The sequence below is a fragment of the Podarcis pityusensis genome (assembly GCF_964106645.2).
Source record: "Podarcis pityusensis genome assembly, chromosome: 15".
Classification (NCBI taxonomy): Eukaryota; Metazoa; Chordata; class Lepidosauria; order Squamata; family Lacertidae; genus Podarcis; species Podarcis pityusensis.
In genome coordinates, this window is record NC_138040.1 from 11655067 (window position 1) to 11679786 (window position 24720).

The 24720-nt window shown below is 45.4% G+C and overlaps 1 protein-coding gene across 4 annotated transcripts in view; it reads right to left on the reverse strand.

Annotated features, from left to right (window-relative positions):
- Nucleotides 1-24720, reverse strand: part of CLIP2 (CAP-Gly domain containing linker protein 2) — an 88541-nt gene that overhangs the window by 54335 nt on the left and 9486 nt on the right. For 3 of the 4 annotated variants that reach the window (XR_013979834.1, XM_080982841.1, XM_080982843.1), the window contains exon 2: nucleotides 2758-2998. Coding sequence is in view for 3 of the 4 variants with exons in the window: in XM_080982841.1 (XP_080838967.1) it covers nucleotides 2758-2884 (127 nt within the window). In the remaining variant the exon portion in view is untranslated. Of the gene's footprint in view, nucleotides 1-2757; nucleotides 2999-9197; nucleotides 9354-24720 lie in introns of those variants that run through there. The other variant, XM_080982842.1, reaches the window with a different exon arrangement.

Below are 24720 nucleotides of genomic sequence, written 5' to 3' on the forward strand. Positions count from 1 at the left end.
GCTTTTTCAAAAAAACAAAACACAAAAAGGTGGGGGAACAGATTTGCAAATACAGTTGAGTTTGCTGATGCTTCGAGGGCACACAACAGACAGGAGTGGATTCAGCAGCTGGCAGGCATCCATTTACGCCAAGCCTGGGCAGCCAATAAAAAGCTGCAATTTTTTTTTCAAAAATTTGACCAGAAACTGTAAAGAAGCACTGTACGTTAAAAGCAATAAAGAGCCAATTGTGCACGATTCATTTCACGCCCTGGGGATCAACAGTTTTCATTGTACGGAGTGTCCACTGCTATTTTAAAGGGGGCGGAGAGGGGTGGAGGGGCGAGAGAGAAAGAAGAGAGGTTTTAAAAAGAAAGCCTCTCCACTGCAAGAATTCAGGATTGAAACTAAAATCAGGGACGAGTTTGTGATTCAGTATGTTGGAAGTGTGGTTGTGTGTGTGTGCTAGTTAGTTAGTTATTACAAAAAGGATCATTTTACAGGAAACAAATTACCCAACAATCTTCCAAGATGGAGCCTAGATGCTAACAGCGCTTCAAAGTATATTAAATTCCTGTTGGGGATGAATATATCTGTCCATTTCGGTTCCATTTTTCCAGTCTTAAGTTCAGTTCCTCCACATTTCCACAGTTTATTTGCAAACTTCTTAATAATACTAATACTAATACTAATACTAATACTAATACTAATACTACTACTAATAATAATTTATTTATACCCCGCCCATCTGGCTGGGTTTCCCCAGCCACTCTGGGTGGCTTCCAACAAAACACTAAAATACAATAACCTATTAAACATTAAAAGCTTCCCTAAACAGGGCTGCCTTTAGATGTCTTCTAAAAGTCTGGTAGTTATTTTTCTCTTTGACATCTGGTGGGAGGGTGTTCCACAGGGTGGGTGCCCATACCGATAAGGCCCTCTGCCTGGTTCCCTGTAACTTGGCTTCTCACAGCGAGGAAACTGCCAGAAGGCCCTTGGCGCTGGACCTCAGTGACCGGGCAAAACGATGGAGGTGGAGACGCTCCTTCGGGTATACTAGGCTGAGGCCGTTTAGGACTTTAAAGGTCAGCACCAACACTTTGAACTGTGCTCGGAAACGTACTGGAGCCAGTGTAGGTCTTTAAGACCGGTGTTATATGGTCTTGAATCTTCATTCAAAAGTCCTCATGAAAATTAATCAGCATTTTCAGGACAGGTTTCTCCACGTTTTTGTAAAGCGAATTTCCCTAGTATATTGCATTTCTGCACACATTGTTATCACTATCCTAGTGTGGTTTATTGTGTACCCAGTACTTGGCTGAAGAAGTGCACTTCAAAAATCAAATCCTCATCTCTCATTCCTGCTCACATTACTACATTAAAAAATTCAGGCACATTTATTTTTGCAGCCTGTTCTTAAGGCTGAAAATCTTGGGTGTAAATCCCACTGGGTTTAACTATGACTGAGCTGTGGAAGAGAGGAAGAATTGCACTTTAGTAAACTAAGCACAGATTAAAATTGCATTGACTAACTGGAGAAATGGCTCCCCAAAATTCCTACTTAACCACCACTGGGTGACTGGCTATTCCCAGGCTAAATAGAGGTGGCCTGGCAGGTTACCACAATGGATCAAAAAGGCTGAGAAAAGGGTGATAGACCAAAGAGAGAGAGAGAGAGAGAGAGGAAAGGGTGATTATGCTTTATAAAGTTCCCCCACTCACTGACCCAACACCTCGTTAGAAATCCGCCGTGTGTTAAAAATAAACCAATTTATTGTATAAATATCAACGATGGTAACAATGTTCAGATGCCTCCTGTGAAATTTTGTACACTACTTTTTGGAATTCTTAGTAACTTTTCAGTGCCAAGTGAGAATATCAAATGACCTTGAGGAGAACATCCCGATATTTATAGACGACACAATTACTTTAAAGGTTATGCTACAAAGGTTGTTTTTTGGTGTGTTTTTTTTGTACTGTATATGGGTATTATTTCTCCCCCCATTTTTTTCTTTCCCCCCTCTTTTCATGTCACACACACACACAAAAAATGTTACAACTCTCCAATATCTGAAATTACAGTGGTACCTCAGAAGTCGAACAGAATCCGTTCCGGAAGTCTGTTCAACTTCCAAAACATTTGGAAACCAAGGTGCGGCTTCCAATTGGCTGCAGGAAGCTCCTGCAACCAATCGGAAGCCACAGAAGTCACATCAGACATTTGGGTTCCGAAGAATGTTTGCAAACCAGAACACTCACTTCAGGGTTTGTGGTGTTCAGGAGCCAAAATGTCCAACTCGCATGGCGTTCAGGATCCAAGTTATGACTGTATTATTATTTTTATTCATCCTAGGGACTGTGAATGCAGCTTCCAAGTTTTGTTCCTTCTCTGTGTGCATGTTTAATTTCTATTGCACTGTTTTCCCTTTATGTTTGTTTTTTTTAAAAAAACCCACTCTGTTATAAAATCACATGTTTTCAGTTAAAGAAGTATCAAAAAATGGGAGGACACAACGCAGACACATTATAAAGGTCCCTTCCTCATGGACCACCTAATGCAGTGATGGCCAAACTTGACCCTCCAGCTGTTTTGGGACTACAACTCCCATCATCCCTGGCTAACAGGACCAGTGGTCAGGGATGATGGGAACTGTAGTCTCAAAACAGCTGGAGGGCCAAGTTTGGCCATCACTGACCTAACGCCTCTTGTTAGGAAACCAATATGGCGGCCACGAATCCCCGTTCAAATCTCTGCTGTGGCCAGACGCTGTTCCTTACCTTCTTTTGTGGTGGTGGAGGCAGTGGTGGAGGTGGTGGTGGCGGTTGCTGTCCCGCCAGGGCGTCCCACGGGGCTGGAGTGCTTCCCAGCCCTCCCGGGAATTTTAAGTCCACTTGGTTTCAGCATGCTGGCCCAGGTCTGTGGCTCAAGCCAAGGGATTCGGTCGAACTGCCGGCTGAGGACTTGGCGTCACAATGTCAGGCATCTAGGCAACGGACCCCTTCATCTATCTTTGGAGACCTGGAGGGGAGAAGAAAGGCACCCAAAGAGAAAAAATCAGGGGAAGGAGAAAGAAAATACCAGCTACTGTACAGGAAAAATTGTACGTGGAATAAAAGTGTGCGTCAAATCGCTCCAGCTCCCACCTTCCCCGACCACTGGCCATGTTGTGGTTGGCACTGATGGGCATCGAAATCAACTAGAAGCAGTGCTTTTTTTTTTTCTAAAAAAATATATGTTTGGGGTACTCTCATTTTGACTCAAGAAAATCACCATTGACAGGAACGCTGTGACAGGAAATGAGGCCGCCATCAGGAGTAGCAATGGAACGGACAATTCACCGTACTAGAGAAGAAACTAAAAATTAAAAAAATAATTAGTTTCTTCTCCTGTTAGATTCACAAAATGTTTAGGGGTATGCGTACCTCTGCGCCCCCCAGAAAAAAAGCACTTAGAAGGCATCAGGTTAGGGAATGCATGAAGCAAGTCAGCTTCTCAAACCATGGTTTGAAAGTGGCTTGTTCCAAACAACCTACAGTTCTCCACACTTGGTTGGGTGTCAAAACCACCCAACAAGCTGTGGTTATTCAAAAAAGGAAGCCAGAGCTTCCAAATGACTCCAAGCAGTCGCCCCAGAGGAGGAGCACAAGCGTAAGGCTTTACAGTGGCGCATTGACATCACAATAAACCAAGATTTCCTACGACGTCCAACTGAGGTTTGTGCAAACAAGTGTTTACAGGTTTCATAGTCTGGCGGACAATGGTTTGCCTAAACCAGAAGTTAATTTAGCAGTGCATTGAAAGGAGCAAATGAAGCAGAAGGCTTGTTCCCATAGTAATGAACAAGAGTTCGGCATTACATCCAAAACAACGCGGCGTTACAGATGCTGAACAACAATTGCTTTTGGGGGTGGCGCTGCGGTCTAACCATAGAGCCTAGTGCTTGCCAATCAGAAAGTTGGCGGTTTGAATCCCTGCAACGGGGTGAGCTCCTGTTGCTCGGTCCCAGCTCCTGCCAACCTAGCAGTTCGAAAGCACGTCAAAGTGCAAGTAGATAAATAGGTACCGCTCCAGTGGGAAGGTAAACAGTGTTTCCGTGCACTGCTCTGGTTTGCCAGAAGCGGCTTAGTCTGTGGACAAATGTTGGTTTCCCCGGCCAGTAAAGCAAGATGAGCGCCGCAACCCCAGAGTCATCCGCGACTGGACTTAACGGTCAAGGGTCCTTTAACTTTACCTTTCAGATAGCTAATTAGGAGATGATCAATGGGATTCTATAGTTAGGAGATTTGGGGGAAATCCATACAAGGTAATGCCTTAAGAACAGCAGAGGATGGAGAAAATCTCCATTAAAATTGGAACAAGGAGCATGCTTAGGAGAGTTCCTAGCTAGAAACGGAGGCACAGCCTTGGAATTTGTACTTATTTGTTCTACTTATTTGTCGTTCTCTCTTTTTGCCAACGCAACCCAAAGCAACTTGCAACAATAAATAAAAACACACACGTTAAAACCATCATAGGCAAATCTAAAAAGCATCCACATTTTTAAAAGGCAGGATTAAAACATCCCTCCCCCCCCCCTCAAGGAGGCCACAGATGATTAAAAAGTCTGGCGAAAAAGAAATGTTTGGGCCTGGCGCCTAAAGCTTTATAATGATGGTACCAGGTGAGCCACTACTGAAAAGGCCTGTTCTTGTGTCGTCGCCCTCTAAACTGATGACAAGAGCAAGGTCCAGGGTTGGTTCAGGTGGGAAGAGGCAGTCTTGAGCTGCATAAGATTTATGGGTCAAAACCAGGGCTTTGAATTGGGCCCAGAAGCTCACTGGCCACCAGGACACAAACGTGTACTCTTGAGGAAGCCGATGCAGAGCTTCTGAGACCCTACCACCCAATTTAGGAGTAGGACTGACTCCCATGCTGTTCCATTTCTACTTTAGCACGCAAATGAGATTTCCCAGAAAACACCTTGCATCTCTGTGGCTCTCTCATCCAAAGGCAGTCAAATCCTGTGCCCTGCTATGCTCGGGACTTCTCAGAGCAAGATGCATTAAGGACAAACTGTGTCGGGATTCTCTCAATCTGGCCTGGCAAACACCTCCCCACCCCCCTACGTCAGCCGCTACTAAGTGAAACGCTGCCAAAAGTCTCCCCCACCAGCTCAGCTTACGCCAAAATCCCCGACTCATGCCTTAATTACTTCCTGTCTCTCAGCTACTACCATTCCTGCTTTTATGGTCCTTTAAAAATATTGACTTTGTTAACCCCAGGTTCGCGCACAAGCACAAGGCAGAAGAAGGATAGGGATCCTGTGTGGTCCTCCAGCTCCCATCAGACCCAGTCGGCAAGGCCAATGGTCAGGGATGATGGGAGTTGTAGTCCAACAATATCTGGGAGGACCACGAGGTCCCCATCTCTGGGCTGGACCGTTGCGGAGACGTTTCCCCAAGAACCATACAAAAGGCAAGACTTTAATTTGGTCAGGTCAAACTTCCCTCGCTTATGGCCGAAAGGGTTTTGCAAAGCACAACTTATAAGACACTTGATATCCAACAAGTCACATCTGCAAATGCTGGGTTTCTGCAGCTACATTTTACTCAGAGTAGACCCACTGAAATTAATGGTTCCATGAAGCTACTGGCAGGGGTAGCTAATCCCTTTGAGCAGCGGTTCTCAAACTTCTTTCTAAGGGCCACACTTTCAGAATAAAAATTTGCTCATGCCACAACGAATTTTTTTACTGATAATACATACATTGGAAAAAGAAAAAAACAACTCCTAGTGGTGATTTATATCACAGAACACAACTACTTTATAATATGATCATGGGACATCCAGTGCAGCTACATAAAAACATGCATCATTCCCAAAATATAATTATAAACAGGACTCTTAAGTATGTACTGTATACAAATTCAATTAGAGTGAGCTTGCTTTTGCTGGGTAATCTCATTTATATTAGGTCTAATTTGAGACAAACAAACTGTCATCTCCTCATCAACACAAAGAAGCCTTTCTCTTTTCTGGTCTTTCATATTCGTCAGAGTTGAAAATCGCTGTTCACAACAGTATGTTGTGAACAACTGTAGAAGAACAGCCAATTTTCATCCTCTCATTTTGAAAAGCTATCTATCAATATTCTGCAAATTAAAAAATATATACCGTATTTACTCGGATCTAATGCTCAACTTTTTTTGGCCAAATTACATTGCGAAAATTTAGGTGCGCATTAGATTTAATGGCACATTTACATTCACCAGCAAATACTTTTTTTGGTTTCAAGGTTCTGAAAATTCAGGGGCACTTTAGATTCAATGGTGCATTAAAGGTAAAGGGTAAAGGGACCCCTGACCATTAGGTCCAGTCGTGGCCGACTCTAGGGTTGCGGCGCTCATCTCGCTTTATTGGCCGAGGGAGCCGGCGTACAGCTTCTGGGTCATGTGGCCAGCATGACTAAGCCGCTTCTGAAGAATCAGAGCAGCGCACAGAAATTCAGTTTACCTTCCCGCCGGAGCGGTACCTATTTATCTACTTGGACTTTGACGTGTTTTTGAACTGCTAGGTTGGCAGGAGCAGGGACGGAGTAACGGGAGCTCACCCCGTCGTGGGGATTCGAACCGCCGACCTTCTGATCGGCAAGTCCTAGGCTCTGTGGTTTAACCCACAGTGCCACCCGCGTCCCGGTGCATTAGACTCAATTAAATACGGTATATACAGTACTTTACAATACTGAAATGTTTATACGTTGATTTGATTGTCCTTGAATCTTCCCACCACACTCTCCTGCCAACTCTTTGAGAACCACTATCTTAGAAGACAGAATCAGAATTCATGATGACCTTAAGCGAATGGAGAACTGGGCCAAAACTAACAACATGAACTTCAGTGGGGACAAATAGGCAGGAAGAACCAGATGCACATATATAGGATGGGGGGCACCTGGTTTACTAGTTGTATATGTGAAAACGATCTAGGGGTCTTAATAGACCACAAGTGTGATGCAGCAGCAAAAAAAGGCCTTCTCACTTGTGGTACCCACCCTGCGGAACACCCTCCCATCTGACGTCAAGGAGATAAGTGACTATACAACCTTTCGAAGACATCTATATTGAGAAGTTTTTAATGTTTGTCATTTTATTACGTTTTTATATGTGCTGGAACTTGCCCAGAGTGGGCAGGGTATAAATAATGAAATTGTTGTGTTGGTGGCGGCTGTTATCCGAAGGCAGCCCTACATAGGGAAGCTTTTAATGTTTTGTTATGTTTTTATATATGCTTTATGTCTAATAATAATAATTGCTACTATAGGCTGCAACAACAGAAGTATAGCGTCCTGATCAAGGGAAGTAATAGTCCCACTCTGTTCTGCCTTGTTCAGACCATACCTGGAGGACGGTGCCGAGTTTGGGGCACCAGAATTTAAGGATATTGATTAGCTGGAACGTGTGCAGAGGAAGGTGACCAAGATGATCAAGGGTCTGGCAACTAAGCCTTATGAGGAACGGTTGAGAAGAGAAGACTGAGAGGTGATATGACAGCCATCTTCAAATATCTGAAGGGCTGTCACATGGAAGATAGACGAAGCATGCTTTCTGCTGCTCCAGAGGGGAAGACCCAAGCCAGGGAGTTCAAATAATAAGAAATGAGATTGTGGTTAAACATTAGGAAGAACTTTCTGATGGTAAGAGCTGTTCATCAGTGGAACAGTCTCCCTTGGAAGGTTGTGGACTGTCCTTCATGGGAGGTTTTTAAGCAGAGGTTGGATGGTTATCTGTCATGGATTATTTAGCTGTGATTCCTGCATTGCAGAGGGTCAGATTAGATGAGCCTTGGGACCCTCTTCCAGCTCTACAATTCTGTGATTCTAAGTTACGTCATGTCCACTATTCCAATGTGTCTACTCTGAGAAGGAATAGCACTGGGTATAATGCACTGGAAACTCTATGTGTGCACACAGTAAGCGCAGTAAGCCAAAAACCAGAATCAAGGACTAAAAACAACCACCAAGCAATTAAAGGATAAAAAAGCCAAACCAGTAAATAAAACCGAGGATCAAATCAGAGCATCAACGCGACAATTTAAAACCTCTCTCGAAAAACTTTTGGCACATGCACACCATACAGTCAATGCATACAGCTTTCCCCAGAGGATCCTGGGAACCGTAGTTCACCCGCTCAAAGAGCTACAATTCGCAATACCCTTAAACTAGAGTTCCCATGTTAAGTGAAAGTCACATGCTTTCAATGTACAGTGTGGACGGGACCTGTTTCTCATGGACTCCTTGCAGCAGCCAGGCCAAAATGACAGGCCCAATAAATCCAGGGCTGTTCCTCTTCAAACTGGCCCTTTACTCAGAAGGACTGGAGGGACATACCATACCAATCTTGCCTAGTGGTTACAGAGCTGGTTACTAGGCCCTGGGAGACCAGAGTTCAAATCCCCACTCAGCCACGAAGCACAACCGTCATCTCTCAGCCTAACCTACCTCACAGGGTTCTTGTGAGGATAAAATGGGGAAGAAGAGGACAGTGAGCACCTTGGGAGGAAAATGCGGGATACATAAGTACCATATTTACTCAAGTCTAATGCGCCATCGAATCTAATGCGCACCTCAATTTTCAGAACCTAGAAACCAAAAAAAGTATCTGCTGGTGAATGTAAGTGTGCCATTGAATCTAATGCACATCTTAATTTTCGCAATGTGATTTGGCCAAGAAAGGTGAACGTCAGATTTGAGTAAATATTGTATAATAAATATAAAAAATGGTAGCCATTTATTCTCCATTAATTTATCAGGCCCCCTTCTAAAGTCACCCAAGCCAGGAGCCATTCCCTCGTGTCTCAAAGCCAGAAACACCATTGAGTTAACTCTGGGTCACGGCACAGACGCAAGACAGAATGAGCGGAACTCAAAGTGACCCCCCCTCCCACTTACCTCCCCAATAGAGCTGCTTCTAAGACTGAAACAAAGACAGAGACGTAAAGGGGGGGGGGAATTGGCTTAACTCTTCAACTCTTACAACAGGATGCCGGCAAGAGGGTGCCAGGTTCTGAGGCAGCAAATTGTCCCTGAACAGAGGCCAGAACTTCGAGACAACTTGCCAGGAGATGTCTGAACTCCTCTGGAAGAAGCAGGAGATTTTTGAATGTGAAAGGCACACGGTCAGTTCTCCTTCAGAGCGCCTGCCCGTTATTCGGGAAAGCCGGAGAGGCTCGGTCTGCTTACCTCGTGTGCAGAGGTTCCTGTGCATTTGTGCGTTAAGTCAATGGCTCCAGAATCCCGAAAGAAATGTACTCTCTCGGGCAGTTGCTCCTCCTCTGCCCCTTCGGCTCTGTGCTCTCTGGCAGGGAACCAGCTGTGTGATTCACTGCAGATTGAATTGGGATGTGTCTGCAAGAGGAATGGATTCTCCACTCCCACCCCTTTCTCCTCTCTTCTCTTCTCTCTCTCTCTCTCTCTCTCTCTCTCTCTCTCTCTCTCCCCCCCCCACACCCCCTCTCTCTTTCTTAAACAGGAAGTGGGATAGCATGAGACAATGTCAAAGTAGCTGCAGAAGGGCTTTGGGCAATAAAAGGCACTTTTGCACAGACTTGCTCAGGGAGGAATTCTAGCTTTCTAAAAACCCTTTGGAGGGGAAAAAATTGCTCTCAACAGTGCCTGCAAACACACTCACTGACTGTGGGGAGGAGAGAGACCAATGTGGAAAAGAGTAATCTAGTAAGTCCCAATGCCATTTTGCAAAATGGGCAACACTACTGATACAATCTGCTGGTTTTCAAGAGGTTCAGAAATCCAGAGTCTGCATCCACAATAGTGATTTTATATACATACACACACACACCCCTTTAAAAATAACAGCACATGAGTTAATTTCCTTCAGCTGAATTCCCCATGTTGAATGACAGATTGTAGGCCACTTGGAGCAGAGACTGCTTCTCTAGCACTCTGAAAGAAGCAGCTGTGCACATGCTATATATCTGTAAGCATATTTTCCCCACCCCTTCAAAGACTTCTGGGCATTGTAGCTTACCCCTCACAGAGCTATAATTCCTACAGTCATACATCGGGTTAAATATGCTTCAGGCTGAGTGTTTTCAGGTTACGCTCCACAGTGACCCAGAAGTAACGGAACACGTTACTTCCGGGTTTCGCCGCTTGCACATGCGCAGACGCTCAAAACGACCTCACGTGCATGCGCGGAAGCGGCAAACCGCGACCCACGCACGCGCAGACGCAGGTTGCATTCGCTTCAGGATGCGAACGGGGCTCTGGAACGGATCCCGTTCGCATACAAAAGGTACAATTGTAGCAGCCTTTAACAAACTACAGCACCCAGAATTCTTCTTCATAGTGTGTACTGTACACAGCCTGCAGACGGCAAAACAACAACAACAAATAACCTTACCCTGAATGTTATACAGTGGTACCTTGGGTTACATTCGCTTCAGGTTACAGACGCTTCAGGTTACAGACTCCGCTAACCCAGAAATAGTGCTTCAGGTTAAGAACTTTGCTTCAGGATGAGAACAGAAACGATGCTCCGGCAGTGCGGCAGCAGCGGGAGGCCCCATTAGCTAAAGTGGTGCTTCAGGTTAAGAACAGTTTCAGGTTAAGAATGGACCTCCAGAACGAATTAAGTACTTAACCCGAGGTACCACTGTAACACTGTTTCCAGAAAACAACTTTGAAAATCAGATTCCTTGAATTGTTTGTTAGCCGGGGCTGTAATCACATGAAGAGGGTTCTATGTGGGAACTCCCCTCCCCTCCAAGATATTCCAGAATGGCTCCTTGAAAGCTTAGCCTTCATTTAATTTTTGTTAAGTCTCTACCTTGCTTTACTTGCAGAAATGTGGAAGGAAAAGGGTGCTTACTAAGGCACCAACATTTGGGACATTAAAATAGTATTGTACCACTTTAAATGGTCATGGCTTCTTGCAAAGAATCCTGGGAAGCGTACTTTGATAAGGTTGCTGAAAGTTGATGGGAGACCCCTGTTCTCCAAACACAGCTACAAATCTCAGAGTGGGTTTAATAGCCAATCCCTCTTCCCAGGGAACTCTGGGAATTGAAGCTCTCTGAGAGGCCTCCTAACAGCCATGACTTCCTGCAGAGCATCCTGGGAACTGTAACTTGAACAAACCACAGTTCCCAAGATTCTCTGCAGGAAGTCATCGCTGTTTAAAGATGCTGCTTTAAATGTGTAGTGCATACAGGCTCAAAACAGCATTACCAAGTTCTCCAGAGGATTACTCTGCACTTTTTTCTTCTGTGTGCAGAAAAGCACTGCTGGAAGGAAGATCAGGACAAGAAAAGGCCCATGAATGCTTGGGGAAGATAAGATAAAGGGAGTGCCATGATAGCTGCCTCCAAACATCTGACGGACTGTCATGCAGGAGCAGACTTGTTCTCTGTGGACTCTCCCAGCAGCTGGAAATTGCGGGGAAGAAGATACTGGTGAAACATTAGGAGGAACTTCCTAATGACACAAGCTAGTTGCGCAGTAGAACAGGCTGCCTCAGGGTTTAATGTGCAATGGGAACTGTGCCAGGATAATGAAGACAAGTGGAGTTTATGAGCGCTAACTGCAGCTTCCAGGTTTTGAGAACACAGGGCACCCAAGTTAGCTCATTGGTCCACCTAGCTTAGGACTGTCTGCACTGACTGGCAGCTGCTGTCTAGGCTTTCAGGCAGGGGACACTCCCAGCCCTACCTAGGGATGCTGGGGATTGAAACGGGGACCTCCTGCATCTCCTGCTGGATGCAAAGGAATGTGGAATCCCCAAGGGAAGAAGGCTCAGAGCCTGGAAGCAGTGGCGTGTGGCCACTGGACTAAGGGGACTATGCTAACTCCCTAAATATTTCCCTGGTGCCTCCTTCCCAAAGCCCAGGAAGCCTCTGCCCAGCTTCAGGAGGGAGGCGCGAAGCTCACGTGTGTGACGTCGGGACGTCGCAACATTACATACATGACATCAACCCCCACGCCCCTTGTAAGCTAGCACCTCTGGCCCTAACTGTTCCCCTGTGAAATATTTCACCGCACGCCACTGCTGGGGGGAGTGGAATGACAATGAGGGGACAGAGGGAGAAAACTTGGAAGAGGGTGTGTGGGAAGCTGAGGAGGTAACAGGAGCTGGCAGAGAGATTCCAGAATCAGAGGTAGACGCTGAAGCAGGAGGTTTGGAGGAAAGAGGCCATGAGGCAGAGATGAGTCAGGCTAGTGAAGAGTCACGAGCGTCTCTGCCTCCTGCCGCGACAAGCTCCCCTTCCCACTGTCTCCCAGAACCAGAAGAGGCATGAAAAGGGCGGAGTAGTGGCAGGCTGTATGTAGGCACAGTTTCTGATTGCTTGGGGGAAATCCCTGGAGAGGAGGGGACCTAGATGGCGGTGGGGAGGTGGAGACTTTCAGTCTCGGCAACTGATTCATGGGGCAAGAGCTAGCAGGGATGAGCTGCAGTGTTCATTATGCCTGACACTCCACCAGGTCTGTGCAGGACGTGCTCTTGCTAATAAAGAGTTAACTTCAACTTTGAACAGTGTGATTTACTGCCAGCTCACTTCTTGACATCCTGCATGCAAAGCAGAGGATCTGCCACTGAGCTAAGGTCCTTCCCCAGGCAAGAAAAATTTCTAAAGCTACTGCAAAGCACTGCAGCAACGGAACAAGGCAGAATTGAAAATGGAGTGGGGAACCTATAGCCCTCTGGATGGCGTCAGTCTCCAACTCCCATCAGCCCCAGCCAGCATGGCCAATATGCAGGGATGATGGGATCTGTGATCCCAAAACAGATGGAAGGTGGCAATTTCCCCATCCCCTGCTTAAAAACAAACAAACAGAAAATTCCTCTGTTTGGGAAATGGGGAATCTGACTTCAGTCTCTGCATGAATAAGCAACATTTTTCAATCCTCTGCACCCTGGGAAGGACAGCATTTTCCACTGATGAAACTGTTGAGCCCTTTGCTTTCAAAGGAGACCTCATTACGCCAAGTAGAAGACGGTAACATCTTCTGAAAGGAAGAGGCGCTTGCAGATTCAAAATTTTGTTTGACGTGTTCAAAGGAGATAAGAAACTTTGATGCCCTTTGGTGTTATGCAACTGTCATAGTTCTGAATTTGAAGCGAATGGAATAAGTTTTGCATCTGCATGACAAGCCAGGATGACACGGTGGCTAGAAAGAATGAGGATCTGTGCAGGTAGCCAATGGGGCAACTGCAAGATGTTGTTGTTGTCAATTAACTCAACCTGAACCCAGGTTCTCTCTCTCTTTCTTTAAATATGTATTAAGTTAGCAAAAGCAGAACTAGGAACACGGTATTTGTGTTCTATACAGCTGCAATTGCATAATAGTTGTTATTACCTAGCAATGATCTTACGTGCTAATAGCAAACTTATTCTCTGAGTGTGGGATCTTATGCAGCTAAAAAGGTCCCTTCCATGTACAAAAAGGAGGAGATCAGCACACCCAGCTAAACTCAAAGCCTTCAGAAGTGCAGAAAAATCTTTAGGGGGAGAAAATCCCCCAAAGAGCCCATGAAGACTAAGTATGCTGACCGGTCACAGAATGACGGCTAGCTGGGGTGGGTGGCTGGGACAATGGGACATAAAACTAGGCAGAATGGAATGAAGTATCCTGAGAAAGGGCATGGAATGGTTGGCTGGCTGGCTGGCATCCTGGACATTCTGCTACTGGTGACATTTGTCTTTATAAATCAGTCAGCTAAGGAAGAAGCCCAGCACACCTGACAAAACAGGCGCTACTCCAAGAAAGTTGATACCACAATAAATCTTATCTTTTCTGGTTTTGCTGCAACGGGCCAACGTGGAAATCCCTCAGGCTCTGTCTTTCAGGCCACAAGCCTGCAAGGTACCAGGGACTGGAAGAGAGAAATGGGAATACTTGAGGTTTGTGGGAATCTACCTCAAGATTCACCAGCCAGACATAGAAACAAGGTAATGGCTTGGTGCACCAAAAGAAATGCAGAACAGGGAAGCACCACTTAAGACTACAAGTTCAAGGCTATACCGCTTAAATGGACATGGCTTTGCCTAAAAAATCCTGGGAACTGTATTTTGTTAAGAGTTGTTAGGAGTTCCCCTCATCTTAAAAAGCAGAGACATCACCTTGCCAACAAAGGTCCGTATAGTAAAAGCTATGGTTTTCCCAGTAGTGATGTATGGAAGTGAAAGCTGGACCATAAAGAAAGCTGATCGCCGAAGAATTGATGCTTTTGAATTATGGTGCTGGAGGAGACTCTTGAGAGTCCCATGGACTGCAAGAAGATCAAACCTCTCCATTCTGAAGGAAATCAGCCCTGAGTGCTCACTAGAAGGACAGATCCTGAAGCTGAGGCTCCAAGACTTTGGCCACCTCATGAGAAGAGAAGACTCCCTGGAAAAGACCCTGATGTTGGGAAAGATGGAGGGCACAAGGAGAAGGGGATGACAGAGGACGAGATGGTTGGACAGTGTTCTTGAAGCTACCAGCATGAGTTTGACTAAACTGCGGGAGACAGTGGAAGACAGAAGTGCCTGGCGTGCTCTGGTCCATGGGGTCACGAAGAGTCGGACACGACTAAACGACTAAACAACAACAACAAGGAGTTCCCCTCAGAGAGCTACAGTTCCCAGAGTTCCCTGGAAAGAAGGACTGGTTATGAAACCATTCAGAGGGAGAGACGGTGTGTCTCCTAACAACTTTCAGCACCCTTAACAAACTACAGGTCCCAGAATTCTTTGGGGAAAGCTATGCCTGTTTAAAGTGGTTTCAAAGTGCTTTAAATGGCTACTGTGGATGTGGCCTTAATCACTGCAACCCACAAAATGATGTGCATAAACAAATACAAATCCACATCCGAGTAACTATAGCCTAGAATATTTGCTAGAAGCTGAAAAGCCAATCCTTTAATCGTCCTATTTTTACAGGTGAGGAACGCAAAAGAAAAGAGATAAGCAATTGCAGTATGGCCAGAAATGGCAGGTAATTCTTTGTAGCTGCCTTTTGGTTTGCTGTTCTTAAAATTTGGGGGTATGGGTTCTTGGAGAAAACAATGGAAGGAAATGAATACAGTGTGAGATTGGCCACTGCCCAACTTTATAACTTCTAAGAAATAAAAAGAAAACTCATCATGGGTCACATTCACACCATACATTTAAAGCCCAGGACTTTCTCCCCCCCACCCCTAGAATTCTGGGCATAGTAGTTTACTTTCAACAGAACTAGAATTCCCAGCACTCTTGACAAACTACAGTTCCCATTATTCTTTAAGGGAAGCCATCTGCTCAACATTTCATGGGGGGGGGGGGAAGGATACGTCCCTTTTGCGTTATTGCAAAACAAGCACTTTTATAGTTAATAATATTTCTCATCTTTTGAGGCACGTTAATTTGGTATTGCCACTCTGAGGCAAATGTATTTTATAGTAGGCAACAATTTATTTTTTTATTTTTGAAAATGTACGGTTTGGATGCAAGTTGTGAACCAGAATGTCAAACTTTGCAAGGTCATTTCCACCTCTGTGACGTTTGCAAAGTCAAATGTCTGCCTGGGAGGGAGCTGCTGACTTTCAGGGCATCACATTCACAGCTGAAACTTTCCCAGCATTAATTGGAGAGCACAGACTCCCCTCCTTTTTTTTTTGCAAAGGAAAAGGACAAGGGGATGTCAAAAGAAGCAGGCCATGCGGATAAAGGGACTGCGTCAGCAACCCAATTCTCTGAGTTAATTGGGCTTACAGAGATATCAAAGGTCCAACTTTGCGGTTCCAAGATTGGCTTAAGAATAAAGGACGTTCACAGGCAGAAAACGAACAGCACTACGGGTAAGTAGACAATGCTAGCCCTGCTCAGAGTAGGCACACTGAATTTAATAGACTGGCAAACTTAGGTCCACTATTTCCAATGGTCTACTCTGAGTAGGGATGGGCAGATTTGCCAGTTTTGGTTCTCTCAGATTTCCAGTTTGAAATTCAGTTTGTCACATTTCTGCAACAATTTGCACATTTTTATTTTTTAGAAAAATTCTCATGAAAGTCCTTCAACATTTTAGTGCAAATTTATTCACATAAACACATTTCTGCGCGCAGCTTTGACTAATGTACAAATTTTTGCAAAGCGGTTTTCCCTAACGTAATGCATTTCCCTGTGTTATTTTCACTAACATATTCAGATTTATGCACACGCTCCCCTAATGTTTGCATTTTTGCAAGCATTGGTTGGAAAACATCACAGCAAGATTCCATGACTCAGATTTACACCGTTTCTTGAACAAGCACCTATGCTACACATTTTGCCACACAGTACAAACACAAACAAACTGTTAACACATCTGCTGTCCATGCAAGTTGGCTATGTGTGCTTCACAAGTGAAGACTGAAGTTAAGGTTGCCATATGTCAAAAAGTGAAAATCCAGATTCTAGACTTCTGGATTTTCCCAGTGATTTCCACCCGGACACTGCTTCCAACTGCCGTATTCCGGCTACGTCCAGCAATTCCGGACGTATGGCAACCCTGCTTAAGTGCATTTCTAGTAAATAAGGCTGATCAAAGTAGCAAACAACCAAATCCACAACAAAAAATCAGCAAATGATTGGGGTGGGGGAACCCCTTGAAACATTTCAAACACACATAGCAGCAGTGGCACAAAATCTACTGTATTTTTCCGTGTATAAGACTATATTTCCCCCCAAAAAATTTTAAGTTTAAAATTGGGGATCGTCTTATACACGGAATGTTGCAATTAATTATTTCTTAATTTGGGGCACACAAAAAATAGGGTTCGTCTTTTACATGGGGGCGTCTTATACACGGGAAAATACAGTACTTTTCCGCAGCTTCAGCTGCTGAGTGGAGAAAGGACCCTTCCCAAAGCTGTCTCCTGAGTCACTAGCCACTAAATTGGCTCTCAATTTCACAATCTCCCAGGACAACCTTCCCTATTCTGGTGCCCTTCAGAGGTTTCGGACTACAAGAGAGCCAGTGTGGTGTAGTGGTTAGAGTGTCGATCCAGGGTTCAAATCCCCACTCGGCCACAAAGCTCACTGGGTGACCTTGGGCCAGGCCACTGCCTCTCAGACCCACCTCACAGGGTTGTTGTGAATGAGGAGAGCAAGAACCATGCAGGCCACCACCTTGAGCTCCTGAAAGAAAAAGCTGGGATATACAGTGGTACCTCGGGTTAAGTACTTAATTCGTTCCGGAGGTCCGTTCTTAACCTGAAACTGTTCTTAACCTGAAGCACCACTTTAGCTAATGGGGTCTCCTGCTGCCGCCGCGCCGCAGGAGCACGATTTCTGTTCTTATCCTGAAGCAAAGTTCTTAACCTGAAGCACTATTTCTGGGTTAGCGGAGTCTGTAACCTGAAGCATATGTAACCTGAAGCGTATGGTACCTGTAACCCGAGGTACCACTGTAAATGAAATACATACAATAATAAATACAACTCCTGTCAGTCATTTTGGCTTTGGGACCAACAGGAGTTGAGGAACGGCTAAGGGAGCTGGGCATGTTTAGCCTGGAGAAGAGGAGGTTAAGGGGTGATATGATAGCCATGTTCAAATATATAAAAGGATGTCACATAGAGGAGGGAGAAAGGTTGTTTTCTGCTGCTCCAGAGAAGTGGAGCAATGGATCCAAACTACAAGAAAGAAGATTCCACCTAAACATTAGGAAGAACTTCCTGACAGTAAGAGCTGTTCGACAGTGGAATTTGCTGCCAAGGAGTGTGGTGGAGTCTCCTTCTTTGGAGGTCTTTAAGCAGAGGCTTCACAACCATATGTCAGGAGTGCTCTGATGGTGTTTCCTGCTTGGCAGGGGGTTGGACTCGATGGCCCTTGTGGTCTCTTCCAACTCTATGATTCTATGATTCTATGATTCAACACACCTGGAGAGCACCAGGTTGGGGGAGGCTGGTTGGGGGTTTCTTCCAGGCAGGAACTACCTGGATTCTTAGGGGAGGGGAAGCCATGACTGCTTGAAGTGGTATGATGCTGCTTTAAATGCATAGTGTAGCTGTGGCTCTAGTTTCAGAAAAACAGGGAGAGCAAGATAAGTTGCAGGTAGCTGGCTGAACCTATGGACAGCTCCCTTGTGTCAGTAATGCAGCCCTAGTGACTCACGCCAGGTCTCAGTTTAGAAACAGAAACATTTCAGTCGCCCAGGTGACAGCACTGTGGCAATATAGATTCACAGCTGGTTTGCAGCAGCCCAGATACCACCAACTCTCCATTGCCCATGGGCTCCTGAATAGCAGGAGCTCTGTGAGTTTGCAGGTACATTTCACCCCTGGAGAGGAGGTAGCTACCAGCTCACCTACCCGGTCACCGCCAAGCTTAGCCTGTTTTCCTGCGATATCCTCTTGGGGAAAGTATGCAGTCTGGGCCCACAATGGGAGGATTCTTTCATTGTCAAAAGAATGCAGCCAGATCTGAGGTCCCACCATGACGAATCAATGCCAGCATGTCTCTCCTCCTCCATCTCTTAGTCTTGCCCGCTTTTAAAAGCCCTCAGAACCTATCACCCACACTGGTTCACCTGAAGAGATACACATTAGAGGCTGGTTTTCTCTTAGGCACATACCTGCAAGAACACCTTTACCCACAGAGCAAAGAACTTCTACTTCTTCTTTGGCAATCACTCGCAGCCGAGTATTTTATCTTCCATAAACACGGTTTTAACAATGAGTCCATAAGTAACTGTGGAGGCCAATTCTGGATCCACACGTCCTTCCACAGTGGGGACATTGGTTCCCGGGCAGGAGTTGATAACGGTGTGGATTTGCCAAGCGTGCCTTCCTCTTAGCACATTTCTCCCTTGCTTCCTGAGTTTGAGTGTCTTCAAAGCCCATAACACCTTTGGTAAAGGCTGTTCTCCAATTGGCGCGCTCACAGGCAAGTGTTTCCCAATTGTTGGTGTTTATGCTACATTTTGTTAGATTTGCCTTGAGACAGTCTTTAAACCTCTTTTGTTGACCACCAGCATTACGCTTTCCATTTTTAAGCTCAGAATAGAGTAGTTGCTTTGGAAGACGATAACCAGGCATCCACACAACATGACCAGTCCAACGAAGTTGATGTTGAAGAATCATTGCCTCAACACTGGTGATCTTTGCTTCTTCCAGTACACAGGTATTAGTTTGCCTGGCTTCCCAAGTGATGTGTAAAAATTTTTGGAGACACCGTTGATGGAATCTTTCAAGGAGTTGGAGATGGTGTTTATAAGTGGTCCATGTTTCACAAGCATACAATAAGGTTGGTAGTACAATAGCTTTGTAAACAAGCATTTTGGTTTCCCTGTGAATGTCCCGGTCCTCAAACACTCTGCACTACAATCGGGAGAAAGTCACACTCGCAGAACTCAGGCGATGCTGGATTTCAGCATCAATTTATCGGAGGCAGCCTTGTATGGTCTCCTGCCCAACCTTCTCCTGCACAGAACAGCCACCTGACCTTCATATAACCTTGAGCATGCAACCTTCACAACAGGACAAACATACCATTTAGACTAGTCATTGCCATCCTAATGCAATCCAGATGTTGGGGGCTAGAAGTCCCAGCCAGTTGTAGATCCAAAACACCTGGAGGGTACCATGTTGGCACAGGCTATTTTGGACCATTTGAAAGCAACAAAAATATACAGTCGTACCTTGGAAGTCGAACAGAATCTGTTCCGGAAGTCTGTTTGACTTTCAAAACATTCAGAAACCAAAGCACAGCTTCTGATTGGCTGCAGAAAGCGCCTGCAGCCAATCGGAAGCTGCGCAAGCCCCGTCAGGCGTTTAGCTTCCAAAAGAACGCTCGAAAACTGGAACGCTCACTTCCTGGTTTCGATCGTTCGGGAGCTGATTTGTTCGGGAGTCAAGGCGTTCAAGATCCAAGGTACGACTGTAATAATAAGAATAATAATGCATAATAATGCATTAAAAGAAAGTAAATACACTTCCTATACCATTGTTGAACCAATATTTTGCAACAACCAGTGTTTGAAATTGAGGGAACTTAAGAATTAAGGGAAATTAAAAAATACCTGAAGAAGTGTGCATGCACACGAAAGCTCATACCCAGAACAAACTTAGTTGGTCTCTAAGGTGCTACTTGACCATTTTTTAATTTTTTGTTTCGGCTGAGTCAGACCAACACAGCTACCCACCTGAATCTGAAACTGAGGGGTGTGACTGTGACAATCATGAAGGGACCCTTCACTTCTGAATTTGCCACTACACTATTGGGTTCCGCCCACTGCTCCACCCTTCCAGTCCTAGTGGATACCAGCCACCTGTCCTCCAAAGTGGTTGGAGCAGAATGTATGTGTGGGAGAAGGCAGCCATGAAATTTCTAGAGGGACTGAGCTAGTTTGCTTACATATCAGTGAATCCACAAAAACATTTTCACAGTGTAAGTCGACACACAGAGATATATGCCCGTCAGACCGATTGGACAGGAGGTATTCAATCTCCTCCCATGTCATTCTGAAAGTCACCTAAAGGCCAAGTCTCCCTTGTCTAGACAGATGACCCAGATTTCTGTGTGCCGAGAACCTAAAGAGGTATTGATTTTATGCTGGGGGTATTCAGCACCTTGGGGGAGGGGAAAGAGAGAATGGGGTCGTTGTGGATCCGGGTTGTTGTGGATTGATGAATCCTTTCTCCTTGCATGTTCAAAGACTGACATCTCATGTTCTAACACCTCACTTACTGACAGGACATTTTTAGGTGCCATGTTAATCTCACACCCCAACTAGACTTAAGGTGCGCATTTTTACATATTCAGAGCCCTGTGGACATGACTAACGTAGGTCCCTTAATTCAAATACGTATACTCTGAGCAGATACAACCCTTTTGTGAGCGGGGGGGGGGGGGGCGGAATTGTCCATGTGCTGAATTTGGCAACTGTCACAGAATTCTTCCCAATATCATAATTTACAATGCAGACATTTTCAGGACCACCAAGGACCAACAGTCCCAGCTTCAGGCAATAAGCCTGGGCTTTGGTGGGGTGGGGTGAAAGCCATCTGTTTAAAGCACTATGACGCCACTTTAGACACTCATGACTTCTCCCCAAAGAATCCTGGGAACTGTAGTCTGTTAAGGACACCAAGAGTTGTTAGGCTCTACCCTGAGTAAAACGTTCGATTTGCAAGGCATTCAGGATCCAAGGTACGACTGTATATAGATATAGCTATTAAATCACAACAGAAAATACACAATATACCTGCTAGCCTGTTTAGTACACCAAAACCAGTAACTTTGGCTGTGTAGACAATACAACTTTTAAAGCACATCCAAAGCACATTTTTCTCCTCAAAGAATTCTGGGCACTGTAGTTTATGCCTCACGGATTTACAATTCCTGCAGCCTTTAACAAACTACAGATCCCAGAATTGTGTGTGTGTGTGTTTTGAATGTGTTTTAAAGGTATAGAGCAGAGGCAGACCTATTTGTCAGTGAAAAAGACACATTTCTTCTTCCCTTTCCACACAACATTCCTTGTGCTTTGTTTCTTCTGCACCCTTCAGGGAATGTGGCTGCCTTTGTGAGTCTGGATGGGCCACCAACATCATCCAACATAAACCAATAAACGACAGAAAGCCACCGCCATCGCCATCACACACACCCCCCCACACACATAAACACACTTTCCCATCTGGCCTTGCTTAGAGTCAGCCTTTCCATCAAGCACAGCCAAGAAAGCATCGTAGAAGCCAACATCAAAACAGAGAGAAAGAGGCAGCCACAAATCAAGCAAAGCCAGAAATCAAGCGATTAACCCACAGTCAACAACCCAAAGCCATACTCTAATATATTGATATATATAGTAGTCTATTTCACAGAGGACAGTCCTCTGTAAAGTACCTCTACCATCCAGGGTTAGAAACTCCGATATATAAGCTAGGCGCCAAATGGCTCCTTAAACCAGGATTAGTCGCCAAGACAGAATGCCTAGTTGACATCTTGGGGCCAGACAGCTCAAAAGCCTTGTTTTTTCCAGTATGACTTTTTGGTCCCTGAAATTTATTCTGATTGTGCAGATAGAATTCTACAGGATGCGTTGCTAGTGTGTGAAAACAGTTAAGATCCAAGCATCTCTAGGCATCCACCTCCAGATGGAGATGTGAGGTGCTATCCTGGCACCCAGGCATCTTCACTTGCTTGCAGGTGGGCAACAGGCAGGTGCAAAATGTGCTTGACAAATTTGGAACACTGCCACCATCACTCCACACAGCAACCACTCTGGACCTGACATTCATAATCCGAGGCCCTTCTCTGTGTGTCATCTCTGAGGGCAGTCTGGAGAGTGGCAACACAAGAGGCCTTTTTAGTGGTGGCTCCCCACCTGCAGAATGCTCTCCCCAGCGAAGCTCAACTGGCAGCGTCTTTATTTTTAGGAACCAGGAAAACATTGCCCTCTTTTACACAGGCTTTCGACTACTCGTGGCCTCTTTTAGTGGGACAGGATCTGTTAAAACTGCCTTTTATTTGCATTGTTGCGCCGGGGGTGGGGTTATAGGTTGTGTTTGCTGTAACTGGTTTGTAAAGTCACATTGGTTCACTTTTGTGAGGAAAGCAGCTAACAGATACAAATAATAACACTATATTTTTGTAAGGGGGGAAGCCAAATAGCAAGGAGGCAAGCAAGCAAGTGGCTTGGATGGCAGGCAGCCCAGGTGAGCTGCTGAGGAAGGAGGAACATTTAAAGGAAAGTAGACACTCCAGAGAGCAGTTGGGAGGACTGCTTTCTGAAGCGTGCCACCCCAGTTGGGCATTTAAAGATCTGCGAGGGAAGGGGGTGGGAGTTTGGGGACAGCTGAGTGGGAAAGGAGTTTGGAGCAAGCCATGGGGTGGATTTGGACAAGTTTAAAGTAGGGAGAATCCAGGAGGTAGGGGGTTATTGAGTGAAGTGAGCAACAACAGGAGCCCCCAGTAACATTAACAGCAAAGGATCCTGTTGTATTAAACAAGACTGCAAAATATTATCAACTAACAGTGCAAGCCTACATGTGCCTAGTTATTCAAATTCAGTGTGATTTCTCCTATTAAGTACTACAGAATTGCAGCACTCTTGCCTCTTGCTTTCCCACCCTCAAAAAAAGAAACTCAGGTCAGATTTCAATAGATAATGTATCACACCACAAATAAAATGTCATAAATTGGAATATTGTTGAACTCACCCTATAACCCAAAGTTTGCGAAATCCTATACAAGCTCCTGTCTATTTTCCATTGTAGATGTTTAGATGGAGGGATTTAGATTGGGGAAACCGCAAGACGGAGGGAGGTGGAGAAAAAAGAATTAATCCTTTTTTTCCTCCCACAGCCACAGGTGCATTAAAAAACTTTATAAAACCAGGAGGCATACAATGAGAATTAAAGTCACATGGTTAAGGCAACGAGGGAGCACCTAACTTGCCCAAGCTTTCAAATTGTAAGGAAGCGTTGCAAGTTTGTTTCTAAAAATATTCTTACAATCATTCAGGGGCTTATTAATTAGAATCATAGAGTTGGAAGGGAATCATCCAGTCCAACCCCCTGCCATGCAAGAATCTTTTGCCCAATATGGGGCTTGAACCCACGACCCTAAGGGCGGGAACAGGGAACCGGTGGCCCTCCTAATACTGCTGGACTCCGACTCCAGAAGGGTCCTTGTCTTAAGAATTATTCATGGAAACAGAATGAGAACCTCAGGGATTCCATTTATTATTATTTCTTCTTTACCCCTCCCACTTTTTTTTTTTTTTACACATTTTAAAGCACATAGTTTTTTACACATAGTTAAAGCACCTAGAAGGGAAGCTGGTGGTGCTGTGGGTTAAACCACAGAGCCTAGGACTTGCCGATCAGAAGGTCGGCGGTTCAAATCCCCGTGATGGGGTGAGCTCCCTTTGCTTGGTCCCTGCTCCTGCCAACCTAGCAGTTCGAAAGCACGTCAAAGTGCAAGTAGATAAATAGGTACCACTCCGGCAGGAAGGTAAACGCCGTTTCCGTGCACTGCTCTGGTTCGCCAGAAGCGGCTTAGTCATGCTGGCCACATGACCCGGAAGCTGTACGCTGGCTCCCTCGGCCAATAAAGCAAGATGAGCGCCGCAACCCCAGAGTCGGCCACGACTGGACCTAATGGTCAGGGGTCCCTTTACCCTTTACCTTAAAGCACCTAGAACAGACTTCAGGTAGGAGCTGCTTAAACAAACAGACTCTCATGACACAGCTAATGCGCCCATTTTGCAGCTGCGGAGCCGAGGCCTGAAGTATTCACCCAGCTGAACAGGGTTTGACCCCTGGGCCTTCCTCACCAATGTGCAAACATGGATGTCACCCAGAGTTTCATTTTAAAAAGAAAAGAAGTAGCAACCCCAGCTCCAAGTCAACCCTTCCAGGAGTTCATGCCCTCTCACCTGGAAGCCCATTGCCTCACTCCATAAAGCAGTCGGAAGTGACTACAAGGCTGGCTCATGGCTTGGTGACTACCACATCGAGGGGTGACTTGCACATAGGAATGAGGCAAGCCAGGCAGAGCTGCTGCAATACTTCAGCCACGTTTTTTTTAAAAAATAGAGGAGTCCATCCCATAGTCACACCCTCCAAGCTGCAAATCGGTCAGGCGATGGTCTGTAGATGAATGAAGTGAACCGCCTCCAAGCTTGTTAGCAGAGAAGAGGAAAGCATTCTGCATCTACTCAGAAACAACACACACACACTTCAAGGTGTGCTCCATCCCTGGTACCAAAGATGCCCAAACACAACTGACTGTCACTCTCC